The sequence below is a fragment of the Mytilus edulis genome, chromosome 4 (assembly GCF_963676685.1).
Source record: "Mytilus edulis chromosome 4, xbMytEdul2.2, whole genome shotgun sequence".
NCBI classification, from domain to species: Eukaryota; Metazoa; Mollusca; class Bivalvia; order Mytilida; family Mytilidae; genus Mytilus; species Mytilus edulis.
This window is the reverse complement of record NC_092347.1, coordinates 65,937,714-65,962,552: the sequence shown is the minus strand read 5'-3', so window position 1 is coordinate 65,962,552 and position 24,839 is coordinate 65,937,714. Positions and strand designations below refer to the sequence as shown.

General features: G+C 32.7%; 2 protein-coding genes across 2 annotated transcripts in view; one reads left to right on the top strand and one right to left on the bottom strand.

Annotated features, from left to right (window-relative positions):
* The window catches only part of LOC139520256 (myosin regulatory light chain A, smooth adductor muscle-like), a 396,856-nt gene that overhangs the window by 9,218 nt on the left and 362,799 nt on the right, over positions 1-24,839 (bottom strand). The gene's annotated exons all lie outside the window — the stretch shown is intronic.
* LOC139520255 (uncharacterized) overlaps positions 1-24,839 on the top strand; it is a 56,496-nt gene that overhangs the window by 29,477 nt on the left and 2,180 nt on the right. The window contains exons 2-6 of the mRNA XM_071312746.1: positions 15,755-15,854; positions 18,241-18,420; positions 20,288-20,694; positions 20,929-21,022; positions 24,480-24,565. Coding sequence (XP_071168847.1) covers positions 15,755-15,854; positions 18,241-18,420; positions 20,288-20,694; positions 20,929-21,022; positions 24,480-24,565 — 867 coding nt within the window. The remainder of the gene's footprint in view (positions 1-15,754; positions 15,855-18,240; positions 18,421-20,287; positions 20,695-20,928; positions 21,023-24,479; positions 24,566-24,839) is intronic.

Here is a 24,839-nt window from a genome sequence, read left to right as displayed (position 1 = left end):
TTTATGAAATTGGATAGATTTCAAACATTTTTCATTTAATGTATATTGAAAAGTCGGTGGGTAAGAATGTAACAAAGCTTTTTTTCAGGACTAATACCCCGTGTTGTTTTCTAGTAATATATACGAATAGACAGAAGGGTTTCTATCCCCTTAATGGCTTACTGGCACATTTCTTAGGAAGACTTAGTGAAATAGATATTGTGGTGCATATCATAAGTTATCATTATGATCAATATCAAATTTCTAAATTAAAATAAAGTTAAACAAACTCTTGCAATGTATTTTTATTGATAAACTTTAAAACTTATAGTTTCATCTATTGCAACAAATTGATTGCATTGTGTCTGGTTCCTGTTTTTACACAATGCCCTACACACTGTTTCTGATCACACGCTTCCGTCCATATTTGGCAGCACCAGTTTCTGACAGTCTTTATTATGATAACATGTAATATGTAGTTATCTCAAAGCCAATCTTGTACGTGTTATGTGTACGTTAAGGATTTACAAGACATGTGTAATTAATCACAAAATCAGTGGGTAGCTCTAGTAATTAATTTTCTATGTCAATGGCCTACTATCGTTGTCTTATTGTGAGATTTACGGAAGATTTTCATTCAACAAGTTTGCGATTAACTGCATGATTACTGAGAGTAAAAGTGAAGATGTATTTTTTTCTCGTATTCAGTCAGAACAATACACACGATGATTATTAATATAATTAGTGTCATTAGTTTCTCTTATTTTGAAAAAGAATTATAAGCACACCTAGATTATGTCCAATATAGTTGTAAATTTTTTAGAAAAGATAAACATTGTTCGAATATCAGACGAAAACAAAGACGGTCGATGAGATACCAAGGACTACCAAGGTGACATTCAAAACCTCATGTGCATGTGGAAGACAAACTGAGGAACGCCATGGCGAAAAATTAAAGACATTAAAGATGACAAAAAGATGCACCCCCACAAAACACGACATACAAATCTATAGATCGATTTATACATAGTTTACTTTTATAAACTGTGACTTTGGGACTTGGATGGGGAGTTATCTCATTGGCACTCATACCTCATCTTCTTATATCTATCGATTTCATAATAGATCATATACAATTAAAACTGTCAACAGCCTAACTATAAAAATCAGAATCAAATAACTTCGTGTTTATTATTCAATTACTAAAATGATGTAGCATATACAGTTGAGATATATACGAAACTCCTCGCGAGTTTTAATAAGAAATAATTTCAGTCAGGGACTTTCTTTCAGTATAAGCTGCGGAACCGTTACTCTTAGTTCCTTATGACATTTTAAGAACCTATACAGAACAACGGTTCCGCAGTTACTTCAGTATCCGATGATAAATAGATTCTGTGTCATAAAACAACACTGCCATGGAATAAAAGGTACACGATAAAAAAACCTTAATTTTCACCGAAAAATTACATTCAAAGTAATAAGAAATACGGTCGTACGTACAGGCTGGCCATTTTAGTCAGCAGAAAGTTGAAAAAAAGGTGTTATTTTTGGCAGTTTTTCTGTTAACGCAAGATGCTTGTAAATGATTGATGGATCGATTGTGCTGTCGTTTGCTAAACGTCCAATTGTATTGATTGCATGCATATGCAGTACGAAAAACTATGAACAAATAATAAAAAGGTAGGTTCTACAACAGGGAACGACAGGAAAGACGGACGGTAAATGTGTACTCGATCTCCCACGCGAACACACTGTTGGATATGGACCAAGTTTAACCACCTACTGTACGTTCCCAATACGGAGTTGTATATAGTAAGGGTTCTTAAACGTGCACAGAGTGTGACTTCTATACAAGGCAAGTGGGACGACAGAAATAACGAACGGGAAATTAAGAAACCTACGTGAAAATAATTGTATGTTGGGAAGGACGCATTAGCCTTTTAACAGGCCACCTACAGATCCCAAGGAGTTTTTGTAAGGGTTATTAAGCGTGGCACTCACTAAACAAGGCATATGATACGAAATCCACAATCTGACCGACCGGATGTGGCGCAGGATTTATATATACCGCATAGCCAAACGGACACCTAACTTTGGCAAGGGTCATAGTGCCGGTTTATATTGGTATACCCAGTCATTCTTAAGTATATTAAGACATTAGTAAAATTTAAGTTCTCTTCAACTTAATTCGTATAGGATTTGGCCTCCCTACTATTTTGATTCTAGCACTTCTGACTGAGTTTTAGATTGTATCAGAAGAAAAACGTGCGTCGGGCGTACCAAATTAAAATCTTGCTATTTTTGATGAGTTTTGTCAAGACTTCATCTTTGCGACAAAGTAATGAATACTTTGTAAACCCAATGGGTGTTTTTTGTGTACCGTTTTGCTGACTTTTTATTTTTTCGTTGAACTTGAACTAGATAACATGTATACTCGGTCGTCAATCTTAAACAAAGGCGCTCTTCCATATGGCGTACAATTTGAATCAAAGTCCAGCGGACAATATTACGATTCAAGAAAACATGTGCAACAATTTTATAAAAATCAGTACGTTTTTTAAATGCGGGTTACCGATTAAGAAATTTTAAGCTGAATTCCAATGTATCGATATCGCTGTTTTTACAGGTGTATTTGCAATTAAAAATATATAACTGATAATCCATAATCAGTATAAATTATATATTCTATGCATGTAAAGTAATTTGAAAAGATCTTTCGTTAAAACGTTCTCTTCAGTCAGATATTAATTCCCACCTACAAGCTTCTTCAACAAAGTCAATGCCTTAAGCTTGTTTTAAGTACATTTGTACTTTGTCTCAATTCCTCGTATTTACTGTTACCAAGTAGTTGAAGTGGGTTATTAAGCTCAAATTTGTCAACTGAAATGACTACCCCCTTCACGTGCAATTACATCAGAATGAGATTTTCTATTTACTAATATGTAAAGTAGATGTATGAAGAAAGTAAAAAAAAACTATTACGAAAAAGGTAGTGTTATTCGTCGTCAGAGAGTTTCTGTAAACTGGTCCGCCGTTCTATCTATAGCTTCGCACCGAACATAGCCCATGATGTACTAGTCTCGTCGAATTATTAAATCCCGTGGTCAGAATTCTGACCATGGGATTTAGGCCATACCTGTTGTCAGTGTAGCGATAAGTGAACACAACAGGGGTCCAGTTTAAGAGTTTCTGATGCCGGGTGACTTTCCAATTTTCATATCGGAAACCATTGGGTTATCTTATCATTTTGAAGGTTAATGCATGGAGAGTTCTTAGACAGTAGCAATACTATATTGATATTGTAATTTCCAAGATGAGACAAATACCATGCTGATAAAATTATTCCGGCTTCAACTCAACAGAGATGTATTGCTTTACGTCATAATGCGATATCTTTATCTTTTCCCCCATTATATAGTTATATAATGACACAGTTACATTACTGTTAGTCTGATTATACTGGTTTTTTTTTCGTTATACCGTCTATAACAATTAAGGCTAATTTTTTGGGGCTAATTTTATTCCATACGGATTTCATTTCAACACTTTTCTTTTCTACGTAACAATATTGATCAAAGTGTAACGTGTAACCGGGCGGGGACGTTTAGATATTTTTATCCTCGGGTTCGTACCAGTTTCCTGGGATTTGAAAAGCAATTCAAAAGTTCTAAAGTCAATAAAAAGTTTACACTATCACTATCAAATATGAAACAAATACTATACTACATAAAACGAATTTCAACGCCTATCAACCTTACCCGAACCTGTTAAATTAAAAACTGTTTAAAACCCTTTCAGTCCGATACTGTTTAAACCAACTGTTTTAAACTAGTCTGTAACCTAAATGTATGGAACTGATTTGAAACATAAATGTATGAAACTGGTCTGAAACCTAAATGTATGGAACGGGTCTGAAACCTAAATGTATGGAACGGGTCTGAAACCTAAATGTATGGAACGGGTCTAAACCTCAATGTATGAAACTGGTTTGACGGTTTGGAACTATTGTCTGAAACAAAAATGTTTGGAACTGGTCTGAAACCTAGATGTTTGGAACTGGTCTGAAACCTAAATGTTTGGAACTGGTCTGTAACCTAAATGTATGGAACGGGTCTGAAACCTAAATGTATGAAACGGGGCTTAACCTTAATTTATCACACGGGCTGAAACCTAAATGTATAAAACGGGGCTGAACCGAAATGTATCGAACGGACTGAAACCTAAATGTATCAAACGGGCTGAAACCTATCAAAACGAATGTATAAAAACTATTCCAACTGTTGTAAACTTTCGACGTATGAAACTTTATTAAAATATATTTATAAAACTGTTGGAACAGGGTAGCACTAAGGTATGGTTTATCAGCAAACACTCACTGCAATAGTGAGACGGATGTGGAACGCAAAACCTTAGCACTAACCCTGTTTATACAACTTCTACGGTCGGAACCAAAACTATCTATATCTTCTCAACAGGTTTCAAACCAATCTAATTAAAATATTGATCTCTGATTACGTTATACTACATATGACATATGATGTAGTATAACGTAATCAGAGATCAATATTTTAATTAGATTGGTTTCAAACACTCCACTTTGTTTGACCAATCCTGCTACTCGTCTTTAAATATTAACCTCAAGATATTAACGGTCCACCTGTCTATTCTTCTTCTTTCAACGTCTCGGATACGAATGACAACTTGCACAACAAATGGAAGTTTTAACGACTTTGACTGGCTATACAACACTTGAACGGTCGGTAGGCACAACTTACACTGAATAGCTACCCACTATTTATACTTCGAACGCGGACCTCGAACAACAACTGTACAGGAAAAAAGTAAAATCACAAAAATATTGAACTTAGAGGAAAATCAATTCAGAAAGTCCATAATCACATGGCAAAATCAAATAACAAAACGCATCAAAAACGAATGGACAAGAACCGTCATATTCCTGACTTGGTACAGGCATTTTCAAATGTAGAAAATGGTGGATTAAACCTGGTTTTATAGCGCTAACCCTTCCACTTTAATGACATTCTCATCAAATTCCGTTATATTTACATTGATGCGTTAACTAAACAGACACAATAATTAAAATAGTCAAAATATGGGTACATCAGTCATCATCGTATAACAATTTTAAAAGGACCAATTTAACAGAACACAAAAACATCTATCTACAAACACATTCATTGATTTGTGTGTCTGACGTCAGAAAATTTTACACGTTACATAGATTTGTCGTTCAATGTGCATACAAACAATTTTAAAATTTACATATACAGGCAATGTTAGCATATAGGGTTAAAAAATCAAAAGTATGTAAGAATAAATTTCAGAAATAGACCGAGATTGAAAATAGTCCAAAAGTTATATAATTTATAAGAATCCACAAATAGTTAATTCCACTACGCGATTGAATGATTTTGACGTTTATGGTTCAACGTATTTTATAATTCATAATAGAAATATATCATAATGACATAAAATAGAACAATATCATACTGACGGGATCTTTTAAAGTACAGAGTCATGTTATAAGAACCAAAGAAATACAAAAAGTCGCATATACAAGTTGGTATATTGCTACTAAGGTGGGGGAAATTTATAATTTCAAAATTAAAATCGTCTCGTTTGTCATAGATTCTGGTACTGAGATGACTGCATGTGTAAGACAAATTCGAGATATAAGTCTAAAAATGAGGCGGAGGAAGCCGTGTCTGTTGTTTCTTTATTCTCTAGTTCTGGGGGATATATTAATGGAACCCAATCAGAAAAGTTCGAATTGTTTATGGAAAGAACATCATCAATATATCTGAAAGTGAAATTAAATAATCTGGCTTCTTTGATCCTCTTGTTTTTGACAAGTGTCTGGAGGAACTCCGATTCATAAGAAAATAAGAAGGCGTCTTATAGCAACCACGGATAAAGGCAGAATTTTGATGCTGTTTTCAACGTTAAAAAGATCAAATGGGAAAATTTATAGAAGTATCGGAAAATATAAAACTGTAGAAATATCATAATATTTTTAAACATTGATAAATTCGTAACAAAAGAATATTACAATATGAAGTAATTTTTTGTTTTTTTCAATTAATTTTGTGCATTTTTTCATGCGTAGCTTTGATGGATATTAGTTTTGTTCAAAAATTAAATTATTCTATTCTGGTTGTAAAATATGTTTTGACCTAACTGGTTATCGAATTTATTGTATCATTTTAAGTTTATATTTGTTTTTATGAAATACTTAAACTAAACTAAACAATATAAACTTAAAACATATGCATAATTATACCAACAGTTTATAATTTCAACCTAAAAATTATCTGTTCGATGTTCGAAAAGCTAACAAACTTAAAATTTAACCATATCTTTTGGTATAAAGATGTATATTTTACAGATTTGTTCGGCTGTAATGACTTTCTTAGATACTGCAAATAAAAGATCTGGTAAATTGAAGTACAAATAAATAGATTTCACGTAAATCAATTATAATAAATGTCAAAATAAGTAAAAACAGCTTGACTTTACATTGACGTTAAGCACGATATTGCGTCTCAAATGGTAACGTCAATTTCTTGTTTTACGGCGATTAATGATTATTTGGGATAAGTTTTTTCATTTCGCTTGTAATTTTTGTTTTGCACATCAATATGGATACTTATAATGTTTGGTTGTACTGAATATGCATTGAATATTTCCCACTGAAATTAACGTAAGCAACAAACAACAAAATATATCGTATTTGGGTAATGCATAAATCTATATGAAATGAGATATATATACGGTATGATGAGTGCCAATGAGACAACTCTCTACCAGAGACCAATTGACATAAAACGTAATAAAATGCAATGTTTCCCCATTTAGATCCGAAAAGGAGGAAGATATATATTTTGCTTTACTATAAAAAGTTTATCGGGAATAACAAGTTAAATGGGTCTTGCTAATAAAATTCAATTTACTAATAACGGTACAATTAGATTAAGAAATGAAACGATTGTCAGAAATTTACAAGCTTTGTATGATGTGGAGAGGTATATAGCCAATTGCACGCTTTAGGTCCAATTTCATTTTCTATACATATGAATCTTATTGCAGAGAAATTAAAAAAAAATCGAAGTTTTACGCTTCCCAAATTTGAAAATTTGAAAAAGAGGATTTATCCTCTCATGATACTAACTTTTTCACAACATAAGAACCTCATCTAAACGAACAACCCCAGTCATCGGATTTTTTTTATACTTTGTGGTCTTATTGATGGTATCTGACCATCAAGAAAATTCTGTCTGAGGAAATATAGAGATGATCCACCATAAATAGCGTACCCCGAATAGACAACGTTGAAAACGTATGAAAATCGTCCAGTTAACAAACTTGCAAGACATTTCATTTCTTTGAAAACGAAGTCGTTTTGACTACACAAATTATTAAAAACTATGTAGCTGTTTTGCAAAGTTAAAGCACAATTACGGAAAAGCACTATGTAGCATGCAACTAATCTAATTTATTGTAAAAAGCGGCAAAATCCGACATTGGACATCTTGCAAGACATTTGCAAGAAGCCGTTGCATTTTTATATGAAGTGTGAGTACTTCAAAAACTCGATTCTGATATGGTCTATGTATGTACTTTTGTCAGCATAATTTACACAAACGAAATATCATATAATCTTATATTTTAAAATCTATAAATTTTGATAACTTAACATTTTCCAAAATCTGACCATAATGACCACTATTTGTTTTTACCAAAAAATAGCGTTGATCGTTACAGGAACGCATATTGAGTAATATTGTAATACTTTATATATAAAGCATATCATTCATTCGAATTTTCGTGGATATAACACTGTTTTGAAGAACACAAACACCACTGCTAAAGTTATTATGCGTATAGTCTTACGTCTGACACGCATATTTTTGATGTTTAATTTGTCAATATGTTGTCCTTATTTTAGACCATAGTAAAGTATGATAAAACAATTTGCACTTTTTTTCACAATAGTATTTACCTTTCTAGTCTATGGATAAAAGTTTTATATATCTTAACTGTTATGATTTTTATAGAAAAGCTGTTTATTAGTGTGGACTTGTTGAATACACAGTATTGACGCAATAACGTGCGTAACGTCATTACGAATCGTGACCATTTCTTGAAAATCTAGTCGTAAGATATTTTTTGCAGAAGTTATATATATTATTGCAATAGCTAGTTTTAAGTATTATATTTCATTTTGCTTCCATAAGTGAAACCGAACTGGTCTTCTGAGTGAGCATATACATTAGGGCGGTAAAACTTAAGCAGAGGATTTAGAGGGGATGTCTTGTTTGATCCGGATACAAAGCTATGCCGGGTCTGAATAAGTTGATCCGATGCAAGTAGGTAGAATACTAACGTTGTTCACGATGTTCCTACAACACGACGTTACACTAAAATGCCGCGTCAAAGAGGGTTTTGGACTTCGATAAATTTTTGCAAGTTTATTCGTTTTTTTATATGTTAATTGTTGGTTGATTCTGGTTCTGTTCTTTTTGTGATGTTATTTTATCATAAATTATCCCAGTTGTGGAAATCGATTTAATAATGCAGATACACAGTCTGCACGTTTCGCAACTCTTGCATATGCAACATCTCTTTAGGAAGATCGAAAGAGGCCTGCTCCAAAATTTGATATACACCGCTATCAAACAACCTGTTGCGATAAATAAAGTCTAAGAACTGCTCTTGGGACAACTTAGTTGAGTTTTATTTTACGTATATAGAGGCTTCTATTTTATAAATCTGGTGAAACCCCTGCATGTTGATAGACTGACATACATATAGTGTTTCTTTGTAAGGTTGCTTGCACAGTACTGTTGTGCTTTTTATATTGTTGTTTAGGAAAAAACACATAGGATATGTATCATTGCCATTCAGTACATACAAAGCAAAAAAACACACCAGAAAAAAAGCAGCAATGGAAACGTTTGTATCGCAATTTGTCGTCTCAAAGGCCGAGAGAGGCCATGTGTATGTTAGTATGTATTCGTTTAAATTCGGTCTATAGAGAGCTTGTATTTTGTAGTAGATAACTATACCGAATGAATATAAAGGCTTAAGCTCTCGTTGTTGAATAATTTGTTTTTGCATGCAAATATCTTTTGTAGTCTTTCTTTAAAATCTAAGATTTCAAGAATAATCTTCGAAAGGTCACCCTATTTATTATCTCCATAATTTATATTAATGGCTTCATTGGAGAAAGTTTGTATCAAAAATGGCTAAAGTGAGGATTTGGCTATTTGTAAAAAAAATAGAAATTGTCAAGAATTTTCCTCAATTCTTTGGGTTATCTTCCTTTCTCTGAATGTACATTGATAACGTATGCATCTCCAAAATATTTTATGTCGAAAATCACATGACATTGTGAAAACGTAAGTTGACTCTTTATATAGTTCCTCAAACATTTCAGGCGTCGACCACCTTTGGATGTAAATAACTTGGTGATTACGTCAATGAGACAGCAACCCAAACAAAATTAATACCAAAAATATCACGGTACACGTATCTTAAATCGAACGGTTAAAGAAAGATAAGCAAAAAAAGATAAGTTAAAATAATAAAACATAATTATTTTTGTATATTTTTATTTACCAATTATAAAAAGAAAAAACCAAAGCAAAAGCGACAACACATGTCCAAAAATATCAACTTATTTATGAATGTGTTCGTAAAACTTTCGAATGGATGTCTTCAACTTTAAACCATTTTAAACCCTTGGTTCATTATCTTCCTCGTAAGAAAATACCCTCTATAAAAATCATTTATGGACACTCACAATATTATAATGCTGAACAAGCAGACACTACTAAACAGCATTTGGGTTGATAAATGTTTGTTTAACGTCCAGTAGCAAATATTTCATGCATATTCTAGAGAAGATATTGGCATTTTTTCTTCAAAGCGAATCGACCATCTATTCTCATAAAATATTAGATCGTCAAATGCGTAACCAAAGTGGTTGTTCTTTTCTCAGCAAGATTCGAACCCCTGCATCTTTGAAATCGTGGCGACACCGCCTGCAATATGTCCAGTATCCTAGACCACGCGACCAACTAGGCTATATATAGAATTCATTAGTCTAGTTACCGACCGTGTAAGGGCTGTATAGCCATAGACTGAATTTTTCTGTCTCCTGTGTCTATATTTCACCCTTCCCATATTTCATTTTCCTCATTTTGACCTTTGATATTTTTTATTTTCTTTTGGACACTGTCTGTGTTAAAAAAAAATGAAAAATCCAAATGATAAATAGGAAATATGAAATGTAAAAAATAAACACGAAGAGACAGATTATTTGGTCTAGTAAATCCAGTCAATGTCGTTAAAAACTTCCATTTGTTGTAGTCTAAATATGCCTTTCTGCGTCGGCTTTATCTAAGATTGTAAGACAGTACATGATGTATAAAGGCAAGTAAATGGTGTACTTTTAGATCATCCTTCATACATGTATACGACATACAAAACATGATCTGACATGCATGGATGCGTATTTGTATATCACACACTGCCAAACGGAAGCACTTCTACAACCTGGGTTTTACGGCCGCATGGGATAGGTTGGTTGCTTATGTTACATTCAGCCACAAATATTTCATGTATGATTTGAACGAGAACATAATAATATTAGGTTCTGCAAAAGGAGTCGACCTGTAGAACGTCTGGAAATAAAGCATACCATTTATAAAGGGTATGATGGTTAAGACCGACATATTGCATCCAAGTAGGCCATCTACGAGCCACTCCAAGAGTTGTTACAATGGTTATATATAAACCATGGCAACCTATATGGTGCTGTTGAAAACAACGTTTACCAAACATAATAATACATCGTACATGTATAGAGTAAGGTGAAGCTCCTGTATGATGAAACAAGTCGAAGAGAAAAGGAACAAACAGGTTGGTTCTCATTGGAATGTAGAACACCTGTCCTTTGGTTGTGTTTAATAAACTTTTATTCAGCCATTGCAGGTTCAGAAACCTCTATCATGATAATCTGCTTGTAAAATTGCTTGCTTGGCTAACTATTATTTGTCAAGGTTTAAAGAAAAGCCATCGTGACGAGTTGGTTGACCGTTAAGGAATATCTGTTTCACAGATGGTAGCGTACATGTTCCTATTGTCGTAACTACAATCACGTCCCCTTTTCCCGTATGTGACCTTAGACTTATTACCGGGTTTGTACTAACATGAGCAACACGACGGGTGCGACATGTTGAGCAGGATCTGTTTACCCTTCTGGAGCACCTGAGATCACTCCCAGTTTTTTGTGACACAGTCTTTAGTTTTCTATTTTGTGTTTTGTGTACTATTGTTTGTCTGTTTGTCTTTGACTTTTTTTAGCCATGGCGTTGTCATTTTATTTTCGACTTTTGAGTTTGAAAGTCCCTTTGGTATCATTCGCCTCTATTTTTTTTAGCAAACATTGGCCTTAGTTTCTATAAGGTCTTTGTTTAAAAATCAAACAAGAACCTTTACAATTGCAATTATTTTAAATTTGACATCTTCAGGTAACAATCTACCAGCTTTTTATTTTAATTCAAGAACAAAGAGCTTAACAGGATAGCAGGGAGCAGGTCACTGTCCGTGAAAATTTAAAAAGACAGGTTAAATCCAGAGTATGACTTTTGTATATTGTGTCGTTGCGTTGCTGTCTCATTGTCAAAAACCTTAATATCTCCTACATAGATAATAACAAAATCAAGGTATGCTTATTTACGTTTTTTGATTGAGTTAAGCCTACCAATTGATATTTTATCGTATGTTTTTCTATGTTGTGATGTTATGCTATTGTTTCAGAAAAAGGGAGAAGGTTTGGTACCATTAAAACGTTTAATCCCGCTGCAAATGTTTGCACCTGTCCTAAGTCAGGAATCTGATGTACAGTAGTTGTCGTTTGTTTATGTAATTTATACGTGTTTCTCGTTTCTCGTTTTTTTTATATAGATTAGACCGTTGGTTTTCCCGTTTGAATGGTTTTACACTAGTAATTTTGGGGCCCTTTATAGCTTGTTGTTCGGTGTGAGCCAAGGCTCCGTGTTGAAGGCCGTACATTGACCTATAATGGTTCAATTTTTTTTTAATTGTTATTTGAATGGAGGGTTGTCTCATTGGCACTCACACCACATCTTCCTATATCTATTATAAACACCATGCATAAAAGATACAATGTCGTCAATCATAGAGCACAAGACGTTTTCTTCCCCTCTCAAAAAACTTGTTTTTTCTGACTAACCATTCTATTGTTGGTTTGATAAATCCTGATGATTATACTACTTATTGCTATAATTTTATATTTTGTTAATTTTTTTATTAAGACAAAGATGAACTAGAATTATTACTTATATCTTAAGTCGTAATCTTTTTATTTCCGCCTAGGGGACAAGACGGTCGTATTTTGTACAAGTCAATCTAGACGAAGTATACAGGACATAGGGTGTAGAACGATTTTATCTAATTAATTACCTGAGAGTAATTGACATATAAAGTATGTCCAATACACATTTGTTTATTTATTGTTTAAGACGGAGACGGATAGAAATAAAATTGATGGAAATATGGATATGGTTCGTATTATTTTATTTATTTCAGTAATTAAAGAGTAAAATTATAAAAACAATTACATTTTGAAGAATTAAAAAAGAAAAATATTTATAATTCAGGTAGTAGAACAATAAAATTGACTTGTAACAGCTGTTCAGGGTTCGTGAACTTCAAATTTAAAAGGAAGCCTAAAAATAAAAAAACAAAAAATAATAATTGTATACAAAATAAATAACACGGATTTTAGCAAGTATAAAAATTATGTTCCCCATGTTTATATGCTCGTGATGTTCTAGTTACAAGTAAACTAAACGATTTTCAAAAATTTAGAAATACACAATTGCCAAATATATGAATTTCTTAGAAGTTTTGATGAAAATTTAATAGAACACCAACAAGGGGCTGATCATGTGTCCGACAAAAGGGACGTAATTGTCCTAAATGGTATTTTAAAAAATCTGCCAAATGTAGCATGTGGAATTTAAAAAAATATAATAATAGAAAAAAAAACAGATATTGTTCAAGTTTCAGAGAGACTCAGTGGTTTATACACCTGAATCTGCAACCGACGATACTACTAGTTTCATTTGGCATGCGGATCGAATTAGGATCAGAATAGTAGTTTCATTAAATTATATGATAAAGCAAGATTATTTATTTCTCAAACAAACTTCAGATCGTCCGCTTACGTCCTTATTTTACATTTTTTTCAATAAAAAATGATCGAAGCAAAGATAGCTGAAGCCATCCCCAGAATTAAAAAAAATGTTGTAATGTGTATTTCTTCTAAAAATGTTATGTGCTATCGCTCAATACCTAGATACGTACTTCATTTTTTCAGTCTCAATTGCACACATTAATCATTTACATGCTACGTATGCCGTACGTTAGAACATCAAACATAACTGCTTCACACTTCCGCACATGTACCGTTCGTGTTTCTTGTTATTAACATGTCATTTTATGTACTTAGTTTACCATTAAGAAATAATTATTGTAACATTATAATAGCTAAGTAGAATTGTCATGGTGCAGTACCATTTGTGCACGTATACAACGCAGTAATTGTTACTTTATTACAACCGTTTTAACATGCAAATTCAGGGATGTTCTCTATTCAGGAAAATTATTTATGATTTATTGTTTTCTAGTATCCGACAAAAGGCTTGAAATCCGCCTCTTTTTGTTTGCTTTTAATAATCCTAAATAAAAAACTCCGTCGTTTTCTGATCTTAATTAACTGCTTCCTAGGGCTTGTTTTTTTATAACAAGTTATAACATAGGCTTGCTGCTTTCAAAGTAGCTAATGACCTAAGGGTTCTCAATTGTAACATTGAAGTTATCTCTTCAAAAAATAAATAAATGCGAAGGCCATGTCTGTCAACACTAATTTGATTAATTTTGTGACAGTTATGGAATATCTGTAATACAGATGACACTGTGGATGTATATGATATTCATTCTTCTGAAGCACCACGGTTCTTTCGAGGCTTTTTATGGTTTATGTTGCTCTTGCTTTCACTCCTTGACAAATACTTTGATATCTGTTCTATGACACATCTCTAATAAAAGCGGTTTCAAACGCAAATAAATCCATGGTCTAGATTTCAAATCTCTGATCTATGATGTACAGTGACCCCACCATGCATGGTCATTGGTATACATCTGAATGTAGAAAGAAATTGTGGTATGATTGTCTATGAGACAACTCTTCACAAGAGACCAAATGACACAGAAATTTGCAACTAGATGTCACCGTACGGCCTTCAACAATGAGCGAAGCCCATACCGCATAGTCAGCTATAAAAGGCCCCGAAAATACAATGTAAAACAATTAAAAAGAGAAAACTAACTGTCTGATTAATACCAAAAAAAAACTACTGAATTACAAGCTCCTGCATGGCTCGGGACAGGCACATACAGGATGTGGCGGAATTAACCAAGTAAACGGGATCGCAACCCTTACCTAACCAAGAGCAGTGGTGTCAAAGTACAACATTAGAACGGACTATAACAATCAGCTGAGACATGTTCATCAGATGGATATACAAATAGAAATACTTCTAACAAAACCACAGAGTGGACGTGGTCGGGTACTTGTACATCCCAACAACAAAAAGACATTAAGTACATATCTGACAGTACGCTCAGTTACTGACAGCTGTTTCAAAGTCAATAATAATTCAAAAATAAAATCTAAGACCAAATTATCAATCAATACACATCCAAAATTCAATGGATTTAATGTAAAGACGTCATAAACAGTCAGAGAAAAACACGACCTTGTGATTGATTGATTGATAGTTGGTGTTTTAAAGTAGACCCGCACGAGCGGGGTAAGAACTCACAACCATAGTGTTATGACCCTATGTAATGCCAAGATACAGGTATCGACAGATGGCAGATCCATGAAAGTGCATAATGTATATAACAATAATATTTAGTGTGGCTTGAGATTTGTTGGTAGAATATGTTTCTCAAATGATTATTGAACGATATGTAAACCATGTTTGATCACAGATCTGGAAATAGGAAGTACTAGTATGTGTTTTTGTTATGACGTTAAAATTGCCATTAATTGTTATTTTCCAATAAGATAACAAATGACCTATTTATCTGATTTAAAGAATAATTTTGTCGACCCCTCTGCGCGATGTTTTATCAGCCTTTATAATTTGGTTATAGAAGATGAAAGGAAGATTACACATGTCAAGCATTTTTGCTGATTCAAGTTTGAGATCTTGACGATATGTTGTTACAAACATAATTATACGTTTTTTTTTTTGTGTATATGGCATCTTTACAGCTTGTATTTTTTTCATAGATATTGTAAGCGAGGTAAACGAATCACAAGAAAAACAGCAGATATGGCATGATGATGCCATCTAGAGTCAAACATTTTAAAAATCAATTAACAAACCCTGCGACCTATTCTGTTGGCGGTTTTTGTTTATGGCATTTTAATTTGTGTCGTTTTTTTTCTTTTAAGCAATATTAAAAGATATTGTTTATATATAAATACATTTGTCATCGTTCATCTGATAATAAATTTTATATTCAATTTAATATTAATTTATCCGGATGTCAACTATTATCCCGAGGGATGAATTTATTTGGTATGTATTTTGTAAACATTTTTTTCTCTTTCCTTGTGTTTTTTATAATGAATTTATTTTTCTTGTAGATGTTTATTTTAACGGCGATGTACCTATTAGATCAATTTCTACCATGTAACAGTCAAACAGTCCAAACCAACTTGTTCCCTGCTGCTCGAACCAATCCAGGTATTAAATTTGTAAGACATATTCTCAATTATTGTTAAGATAAACTTTACCACACACTCAATCCTTTTGACCGTCATGGGATATTACAATCGATTTGCGTCCTTGTAATCTGTATGTAATGTATTGGTTAGAACAGAGACGTACAATAGAAGAACAAAGGGTATGGAGTATCTATCCATGACCCAGAATCAGTACATGCACAAAAAAAACCAAAAGCAAATGAACAGCTCTTTTATTGCTGTCCTTCATCTCAAAGTCGCTGTGAGGCTCTTGAGCATTGAGCAACAACAACATAAAACACCCAAAAAACTCTCACCTCACTGCAAGTTTAAGACTACACCTTAGCATTGAAAGTTATTAGCAAAATTAGTCAGGAAAACACGATCTACCAACTTACAAATGGCCGATATTGTTGGTTGAATCATTATTAGAGCTATTGCCTCTAAATGACTATCATTACCATTTGTTTGTGTTTTTGCTTAAGATCTTGAAAACTACAATAGATAAAGAATAATTAAAAAATGAAAAAAGGGTCATATATTTGCTAATGGTGGTATAAATAGTTAATTCATCATCCTTGGAGATCTAATTTTCCGATCGTTCCTAATGAAATTATTGGTCGCTTTGTTCCTGTTTTGACTATGCATGAAAAATTTGCCACTGGTCATACTAAAACAAATGAAAATCTCAAAACAATCAATTATGGAATAAGATTGTATCATACTAGAATTTACGACAAAGATGATGATTTCAACGTTTTGGTTGTCAACTTCCCATTTCTCAGTAGCTATATACCCTCTGCACAATCGTATGACATTTACATGTCTCAATCAACTCAAAAGCGACCTGTTTGTTTAGATCTGTAGATCTTTAGAACTCAGAAAAGTTGTTTAATCTTTTATTAACCGATTGTATTCAATTCCCGAGTGTGTCATTTTGACTTCCTGTAGATACGCGTGATGGTCGAAGCATGCATAACATGAAACTCTATATGAAGATCATGGATTTCCTCAAGTATTTATTTTGGTTTCCTTGATTTGTTATAATAGTCGGTTTTGAAGATCGGTAAAACATAAACCTAGCAAAGCCTATATAACTTCAAAAGTGTTTTGATTTACATTTATAATATACAATGGTGATGTCTTCCATCCGTTCCCCTAAAAGGCTGGACTAGAAATAAGAATGTGAAATATCCCAACTAAGTAGTAGAACTCCCGTTCGTTTTTTGTCGGATGTATAAATACACAGCCACGTTTGGTCAGAATCGGGCCGTTAAATCATTTGTACCGTGTTGCGAGAGTGGCACGTTTTTCTCCACAGAATACTGTTACCTGAATCTCTCATAAAATCGGTTTGCAAGGCAAACATTCTGCTCCACTATAAACGCCTTTAAAAGTAACAGTTTTGATTGTCATCCCTGATCCTGGTCGAGACATATTGTATAAATATACCGAATTGATTAATATATTTTTGGTCGCCTCTATTACGCAAGAAATATTACTTATGGATTCAATGTTAGCGATACAAGATCTCTAGGGCCTCTTTATAGTTTTAATCAAAGCAATTGATAAACGTATGTCCGCTTCCTGGTTGAATTTTCAGAGTTCAGTTACAAAAATACATAAAAAGGTGATTACGTTATAATGTGACGAAAAATATATAGCAGTTAGTAACTTTATCAACTAACCAAAAGTATTGCAGGCGTTGTATTCTTCGGCAGATTGCGTAAGAGCCGTCTTTATTAATGTTCAAGAATAGTGACATTTGTCAAGGATCAATATGTCAATCAATCAAACAAACAAAAAAAAAAAAAAAAAAACCAAACAAACAAACACACCCACACACACATGAAAAATTTAGGGAAGAGGATTTAGTAAGATCCACATTTGTGTCTGAAAAGGACAACTTAAGTTATGACTGTGACTTAAAATCATCGGGTGCCATATATCATTTGATCACTTTAAATGTAAAGATTCTTAATTTTTATATTATATTATTACACACATCTTCTTTATATGGAGTGGCTGCTTATTTTATTTTTCATTAAGTACATTTCAATACTCAAATAGCTTATGTTTTTCTAATAAAATTTCCTAGTTTCTTAAATAGAGATTTTATTAATTTCTTTTTAAGTTAACGTAAATACCTTCTTTTTAGTAACTTATCAAATTTCACTACTTTCATTTGATAGACGATGCAATTACACGTCATCTTTACATACAATGACTGTTTTATTGTTTTAATTTGAGAACAAAATAAAATTTTACTGCTTTAATAGTTTATTTTTTTTCTAATGATCAGCTTTTGACATGAATTGCTCATAAATCTTTCAATTTATCTATTTTTAATCTTACGTAAATAATTATCTCAGTGCTTTACTTCTTAGGCTGCCACCTTGAAGCAGTGACAGATCCGTCGTATTATATCATACATATTAATGGTTATGCTATTCTTAGACAATGCAAAGCTGGTTATACGTATTCACCTTCGTACTGTGATTGTATAAAGCCAAAATTAACAAGAATACCAAGGGTGGCAGTTTTTGTTATTACCGAAAGGATATTAGGTAAGGTTAAGAGGAAAAAATTTAAGGCTCATCACGCAAAATATGTTTACAGATTCAGACAAAGCTAACTATATGCATATCTGGGGAGACTATCTGTATTGTAGATCTGGGGAGACTATCTGTATTGTAGATCTGGGGAGACTATCTGTATTGTAGATCTGGGGAGACTATCAGCATTGCAGATCTGGGGAGACTATATGCATTGTCCAGTTATCATACAGAATTCATATTAAGATTGGGTATACTGCATTGAAACAGTAATCAAACGGCAGAAATATCAAACAACTACATATATAGAATTTAAGATGCTGTCATCAAACTAGAAAACTATTTTATAGAATATGCATAAAGTTCGACTACAAAGTTGTGAATTAAATGAACAGAGACTTTCATTGACAGTGATATCATCACCATATCCTCTAAGTGACACAAAAAAAAGTAAACAAATTTAACTCAATATATACATATCTCATTGTCAATATCGTTTATTGTTAATACAAAAGTAATTGATATTATATCAAACACACGTGCTTTGTTGTATTTAGAAGTGACTCCACTAACATGCTGAACTTAGTTTTCTTTCTATACTTACAAAGCACATATCTGTTTTACAAGATACCTATAGGTTAATCATGCACGTATTACATACGCTTTGTTTTTGTTAGAATATTTTCCTTGTTTGTGTCTACCTATTAGGCGTATCTTCTTTTAAAAAATGTTCAGTTTTCTTTATACAATTATGTATATAGCATTAAACATAAAAGGCGAAGTCGACATGGTATTTATTTATATTGTATGTCATTTTGCTTAGTTTCTTTTGTAACATTTTCTGACATCAGACTCGGAATTCTTTTGAACTGAGTAACTGGTCGTATTGCTTAGTGATTTTTTTTTACATTGGCTAGAGGAATAGAGGAGGGCTGAGGTCTCACAAAACATTTTCCACCCCGCCGCATTTTAGCGCCTGTCTTAATTCAGGGGCCGCTGGTTTTTGTTCGTCTTGTATGATTTTTAATTTTAGTTCATTTTTATGTTTTAGAGTTTAGTATGATGTCAATTTTCACTGAACTAGTACACATTTTTGATCAGGGGCCAGCTGAGGCCCACCTCCGGGTGCGGGATTTTCTCGCTTCGTTGAGGACCCATTGGGGAACTTCAGCTGTTATCTACTCTTTAGTTTGACTGTGTCTCTTCGACATATTCCCATTTTCCATTCTCAATTTTAGATAAATATTTACATTTTTTTCTTGAATCAAGCAAACGATATGTTATATAGAATTTTATTTCAGGAAATTATTTTACGACGGGTAAGATGACTGGTAATAAAGAGCTCAGCAATACAATGCGTTCCAACTTCTTGGGTTCTCTGCTTTATGCTTTTTTATATATGAAATTCATTGCCCTTTAAAATGAAAACGAAACTTAATAAAATTTGGTCGTGCGTGGGAAGCGTTTTTCTGAATTTCAAACATCTGGAACGCGTAAACTCAAAAGATTGAAAACCAAAGATATATATCCTACTTGAGTTCAGGAGGATCTATTTTTCCAAAAGGAACCATGCAGATAATCTACTTTGGTTATATAGAAATGGTAGTTTTCATTAATTGTGTTTTTAAAAAATATGCATCAATTTTCTACTCAAAACCACTACAACTATTTGAAGAATGCACGGAATGCTAGATCTGATATTATTGCTTAGTAATATTTTTATATATATATTGTGTTGTTCTCATTTATCAGTCTTTTGTCAAAATAGTCTATATATTATGCATTGCCATAGCATGTCATGTGATCTCTTGCAAAAACTATTCTTTCTTTCATTCATTCATTCATTCATTCATTCATTCATTCATTCATTATTTTGTAGAACAGAACGATAAAGTAATAAGCTGTCGTCCTTATTTCCAGTTCTTATTTGACAGAACAACACTGTCTGAGGACGGAAGTGTTCCATCGTTACCAACAAGTACACTAAAATTCAACCCAGTGACGGGGAGTACTGGTAAAACGGCTGTAACGTTTTATGGGGACGGAATTATTACAATATGGGGCATGAGTTACATTACGTTTGCACACAAATTTAAGTTCATGGTCCGTTTCAAAACAATGGAAGATTTTACTTATGAAGATAAAAACTACAATCTATTTGGAGACGGACCTTGTAGTAACCGTGCTCCATATTATGGCGTTACAATAAATCCGGTTCAGAAATCCATTGCTGGTAATTTTATTCTCAACAACAATTCACCACTAAATCTGCAAATAGATAATGTTGTAAGTAGACATTCTATGTGATGAAATATATGTTTAGTATGGAACTATTTTTCGTATTTAAAATAAGTTAGAAGATAGTTCATATAACTTTAAATACGCTGACGTCTTCAATTTACCTCATATTGATAATTGTAATTTATCAAATGGTCAATGATTAATGTTAAAAACAACCCAACAGTCATGCTTCTTTGTACATTAATCAGTCAATTATAACTCAATTATTAATATTTTCAGGATTTTAGTGATTGGATCGTACTTTTCATAGTTGGAATGGAGGGTGAGATAAGAATGTTCACCGAGACAGATCGGGATCATGGTTATATGGGAAGTAAGCATTTTATTATTTTTTTATTTTAGTTTGACCTTGAAACTAATATGCTACAGTATCAGTTTTCATACAACGCCATGACATAAAGCGAAAAACGATGATTCATCGAAAGTCCACACAATACAATATAGATAACAAAATACTCAGCAACATGAACCCCTACAAAAACTGCATGAATTCAGGTGCTAAAATTTGGTCAAACACCATACAAGGCGACAGGCTCATTGGTAAACTAGACGTGCATGTTCCTTCTCTGCATGGAGCACACATCGTGTGCTGTTCATTATAAGATTTAAACTGTTTTAGCTAATGATAACAAAGAATAATATCATTCAAAATCCTGTCTTTATTTTCAAGATTTTTTTAATAGCTGATTAGACCTTGTAACTATTAATTTATGGCACACACCAACATACGACTACCACTGAATTACAGGCTTCTGACATGTGACAGACACATACATAATGTGACGGGTTAAACTCGTTTGAAGGCGCTAACAACCACCTAAGTACAGATCTAACAGTAATTGCAGTTACTGGTTAGGTCAAATAGATATACGAAGATGTTGTACGAGTGCTAATGAGACAACTCTCCATCGAAGTAACATTTTTTTTTAAAGTAAACCAGTATAGGTCAAAGTATGGCCTTCAATTTTTATTAAAAAGTTTATTCAATTATACTTATATATAAATATAATTATATTTTTTATTGAAAAGTTAATTTAATTATACTTTTTAAAAGTTTATTTAAACAATTAAGAAGATTACTCGATCGTTTATATATTTCCGAGATCGGTAAACAACATCTCCGTTAAAATGAAGATATGATATCCCGTTTGAAGTTTTCTACAGGTAATACCTGAAATGATAATTAACCAATTAGACAAAGATAACGTTCATTGAAATCCAAAACGTCACAACATACAAGGACATAGTGAACAAATTGTGATATATAAACACAGTTTGATGGTGTCAAAGGAACATCACCGTCCAAAAATGGAAAATAACAAAAGGGTACGAAAAATCGTTCCTTTTGTAGTAAATTTCAGTGTAGAATCCCCCGAATAAAATTGAAGTATCTCAATCTAGAAAAGAACAGTTATCACATAGATATAAATGTCATTGTTTTGAATTATCTGTATTTTTATGCTTTACTTGCAATTTTCATCCAGTCCCCGCATTTTGTCCTTACAACGTTTGCCAGATTGTCATGTTCTCTCTCCATTTAGAGCTATTCAGGGACATAACTCACAATTCCAGGAAAATGAATGGTATTTGCAGCGAAGTGAAAGTCGAAGAATCTGTCTTGTAACTTAAAATTCGTATTAGATTATAATTTGCATGACTAAGCATCATAACTACCTTCTATGAAATGCAAAAGAATGATCGATATATTTTTATTATCTCGGTACAAAAATACCGAATTCCGAGACAAATTCAAAACGGAAAGTCCCTAATGAAATGGCAAAATCAAAAGCTCAAACAAATCAAACTAATGGATCATATTCCGGACTTGGTACAGTGTAATTTTTACAGATAACTAAAATTTAAAATGCAGTTTTTTAAAGTTGATGTTTTTTTTTCTGAAATTGTTTAACATTTCACTTTTACTTTAATTATTTATCCCTTATTTTTATTAACTTTGTAATTACATTGTATCATATATAACATTTATTCGTTCATTGTGTGTTAATTTGTGTTACGTTTTTTGATTGAGTTGAGCAATATCAATTGATATTTTATAGTGGTTCTTTCTATGCTTTGATGTTACACTATTGTTTCTGGTAAGAGAGAAGGTTTGGTACCATTAACACGTTTAATCCTGCTGCAATTGTTTACACCTGTCCTAAGTCAGGAATCTGATGTTCAGTAGGCGTCGTTTGTTTATGTGGTTCATAAGTCTTTCTAGTTTCTCGTTTTTTTTACATAGATGATACCGTTAGTTTTCCCGTTTGAATGGTTTTACACTAGTATTTTTTGGGCCTTTTATAGCTTGCTGTTCGGTGTGAGCCAATGTTCCGTGATAAAGGCCGTACCTTGACATACAATGGTTTACTTTTATAAATTGTGTCTTGGATGGAGAGTTGTCTCATTGGCACTCATACCACATCGTCATATATCTATATATTCTACCCTTGACGTCCAAATGTCTGGTATGGATGATACGACTATTTTGCATAGGTATGACGGCGTGCACAAAGCTGAGTCTACAAATGTAACGTCTTCAAATTACAAAAACCATTTACGACGTCGGTATTTTCCCTTAGAAAACGTAAGCGTAACAAAAACACTGGACAATCAGTTTACCACATAATTCTAAACATTCACGTTCAACATATCTCTTTTTTTTCGAACAAAAAGTGCAGCAAATGCACATTTTGAAAATATAAATAAATATTTGCTACGAGCAGTATAATGGAAATAATTAGCGACGATGCCGTGGATCCTTTTCAGAAAACAGCGTCAAAACGCAATTTCTTTAGAATGTAACATAATAGCTGGACATTAAAAAAATTCAGGTGTTCAGTCTGGACTATCGAATCATTCATATGTTGCAGATTTTATTAAACCTCTGGTTTTGCACATTTCGAATACCAAGTTATTTTAAAAATAAAAAGATAGCAATTACACATTTTTTCTAACCGATTCGTCCACTTTGATTATAAACCTTCCAAATTACTATTTCTTACACATAACCAAGATCATTCCAAGCATATCTACCATGGTCGTTTTTGATTTTTTTGCGGTAAATTTCATATAATGTTAGAGTCCGAATCTGAACAATTCTATTATACGAAAATGTGGGATACAATGTTAAATTTGTATAAGTTTTAGGTCAAAAACTCTATTTTATGCTAATTTAATGTTACAAGTTACACCGATTTTTTGCCGTTTTCTATATGTCCGTTTCATGCTTTATAGATTGAATATTAATTTACCTTACTAGTAATGTGGATTCTTATGGCATGCATTCATAATTTTATCATGATAAACAATTCTTCTTCAAAAAATATTATAAATACATATAGATATTATATGTTTAAAGCTATTGAAAAAGCGTAGTTTACAGTTGCCGTCAACTTTGTGCACGCCGTCATTTATGATCTTTAATAAGTGATCAAATAGGACAAAATCAGAGCATAGAGTTATAGCTTTTCGGTAACACAAAGTATTGCTGCTGATATTAAGTTAGACGTCCATATGTTATTAGAATGAAATCTTTACTGATCATTTTACTTATGTTATTATCCTTGTTTCGAAGTACTAATTTAACTACAAGAGAAGCGAAAGATACCAAAGGAACATTCAAACTTATAAATTGATACATTACATGATTTGAACGTATCAATGGAAATGTTCTAGATCTGTTAACAGGATCGAGGTCGTTGTCATTTTATGTTTTTTGAAAATATTTTTTATAGATTTTTTTCAAAAAATTGTAAATCTAACTATTTTAGTATCGACGATAAAATCTTCCTCCTGTGCCATGGAGATAGGGAAGGATTCTAAGTATGCACCAGGCTTTGTAGGATACGTAGATTCGGTAGGTATTTTAATTTGAACATTTGTACCTAGTTAAGAGAATTGCAATATACATTCAATTGGGAGAAAAATATTTTTGTTTAAATTTAAGTTCTCCCAACTATATTGTAGAATTTAAGTTAAAAATTGCCCTTCTGTCTAAATATTATGCTAGTTAAAAAGGTTTATGATAAAGTAAAAAAAATAATGGAAAACATGTTATGAATTTCATGTGTCCGAAGCGTATTTCTATATTTACCTTCATCACGAACGCTCTTAGCAGAATATTTGAAAGC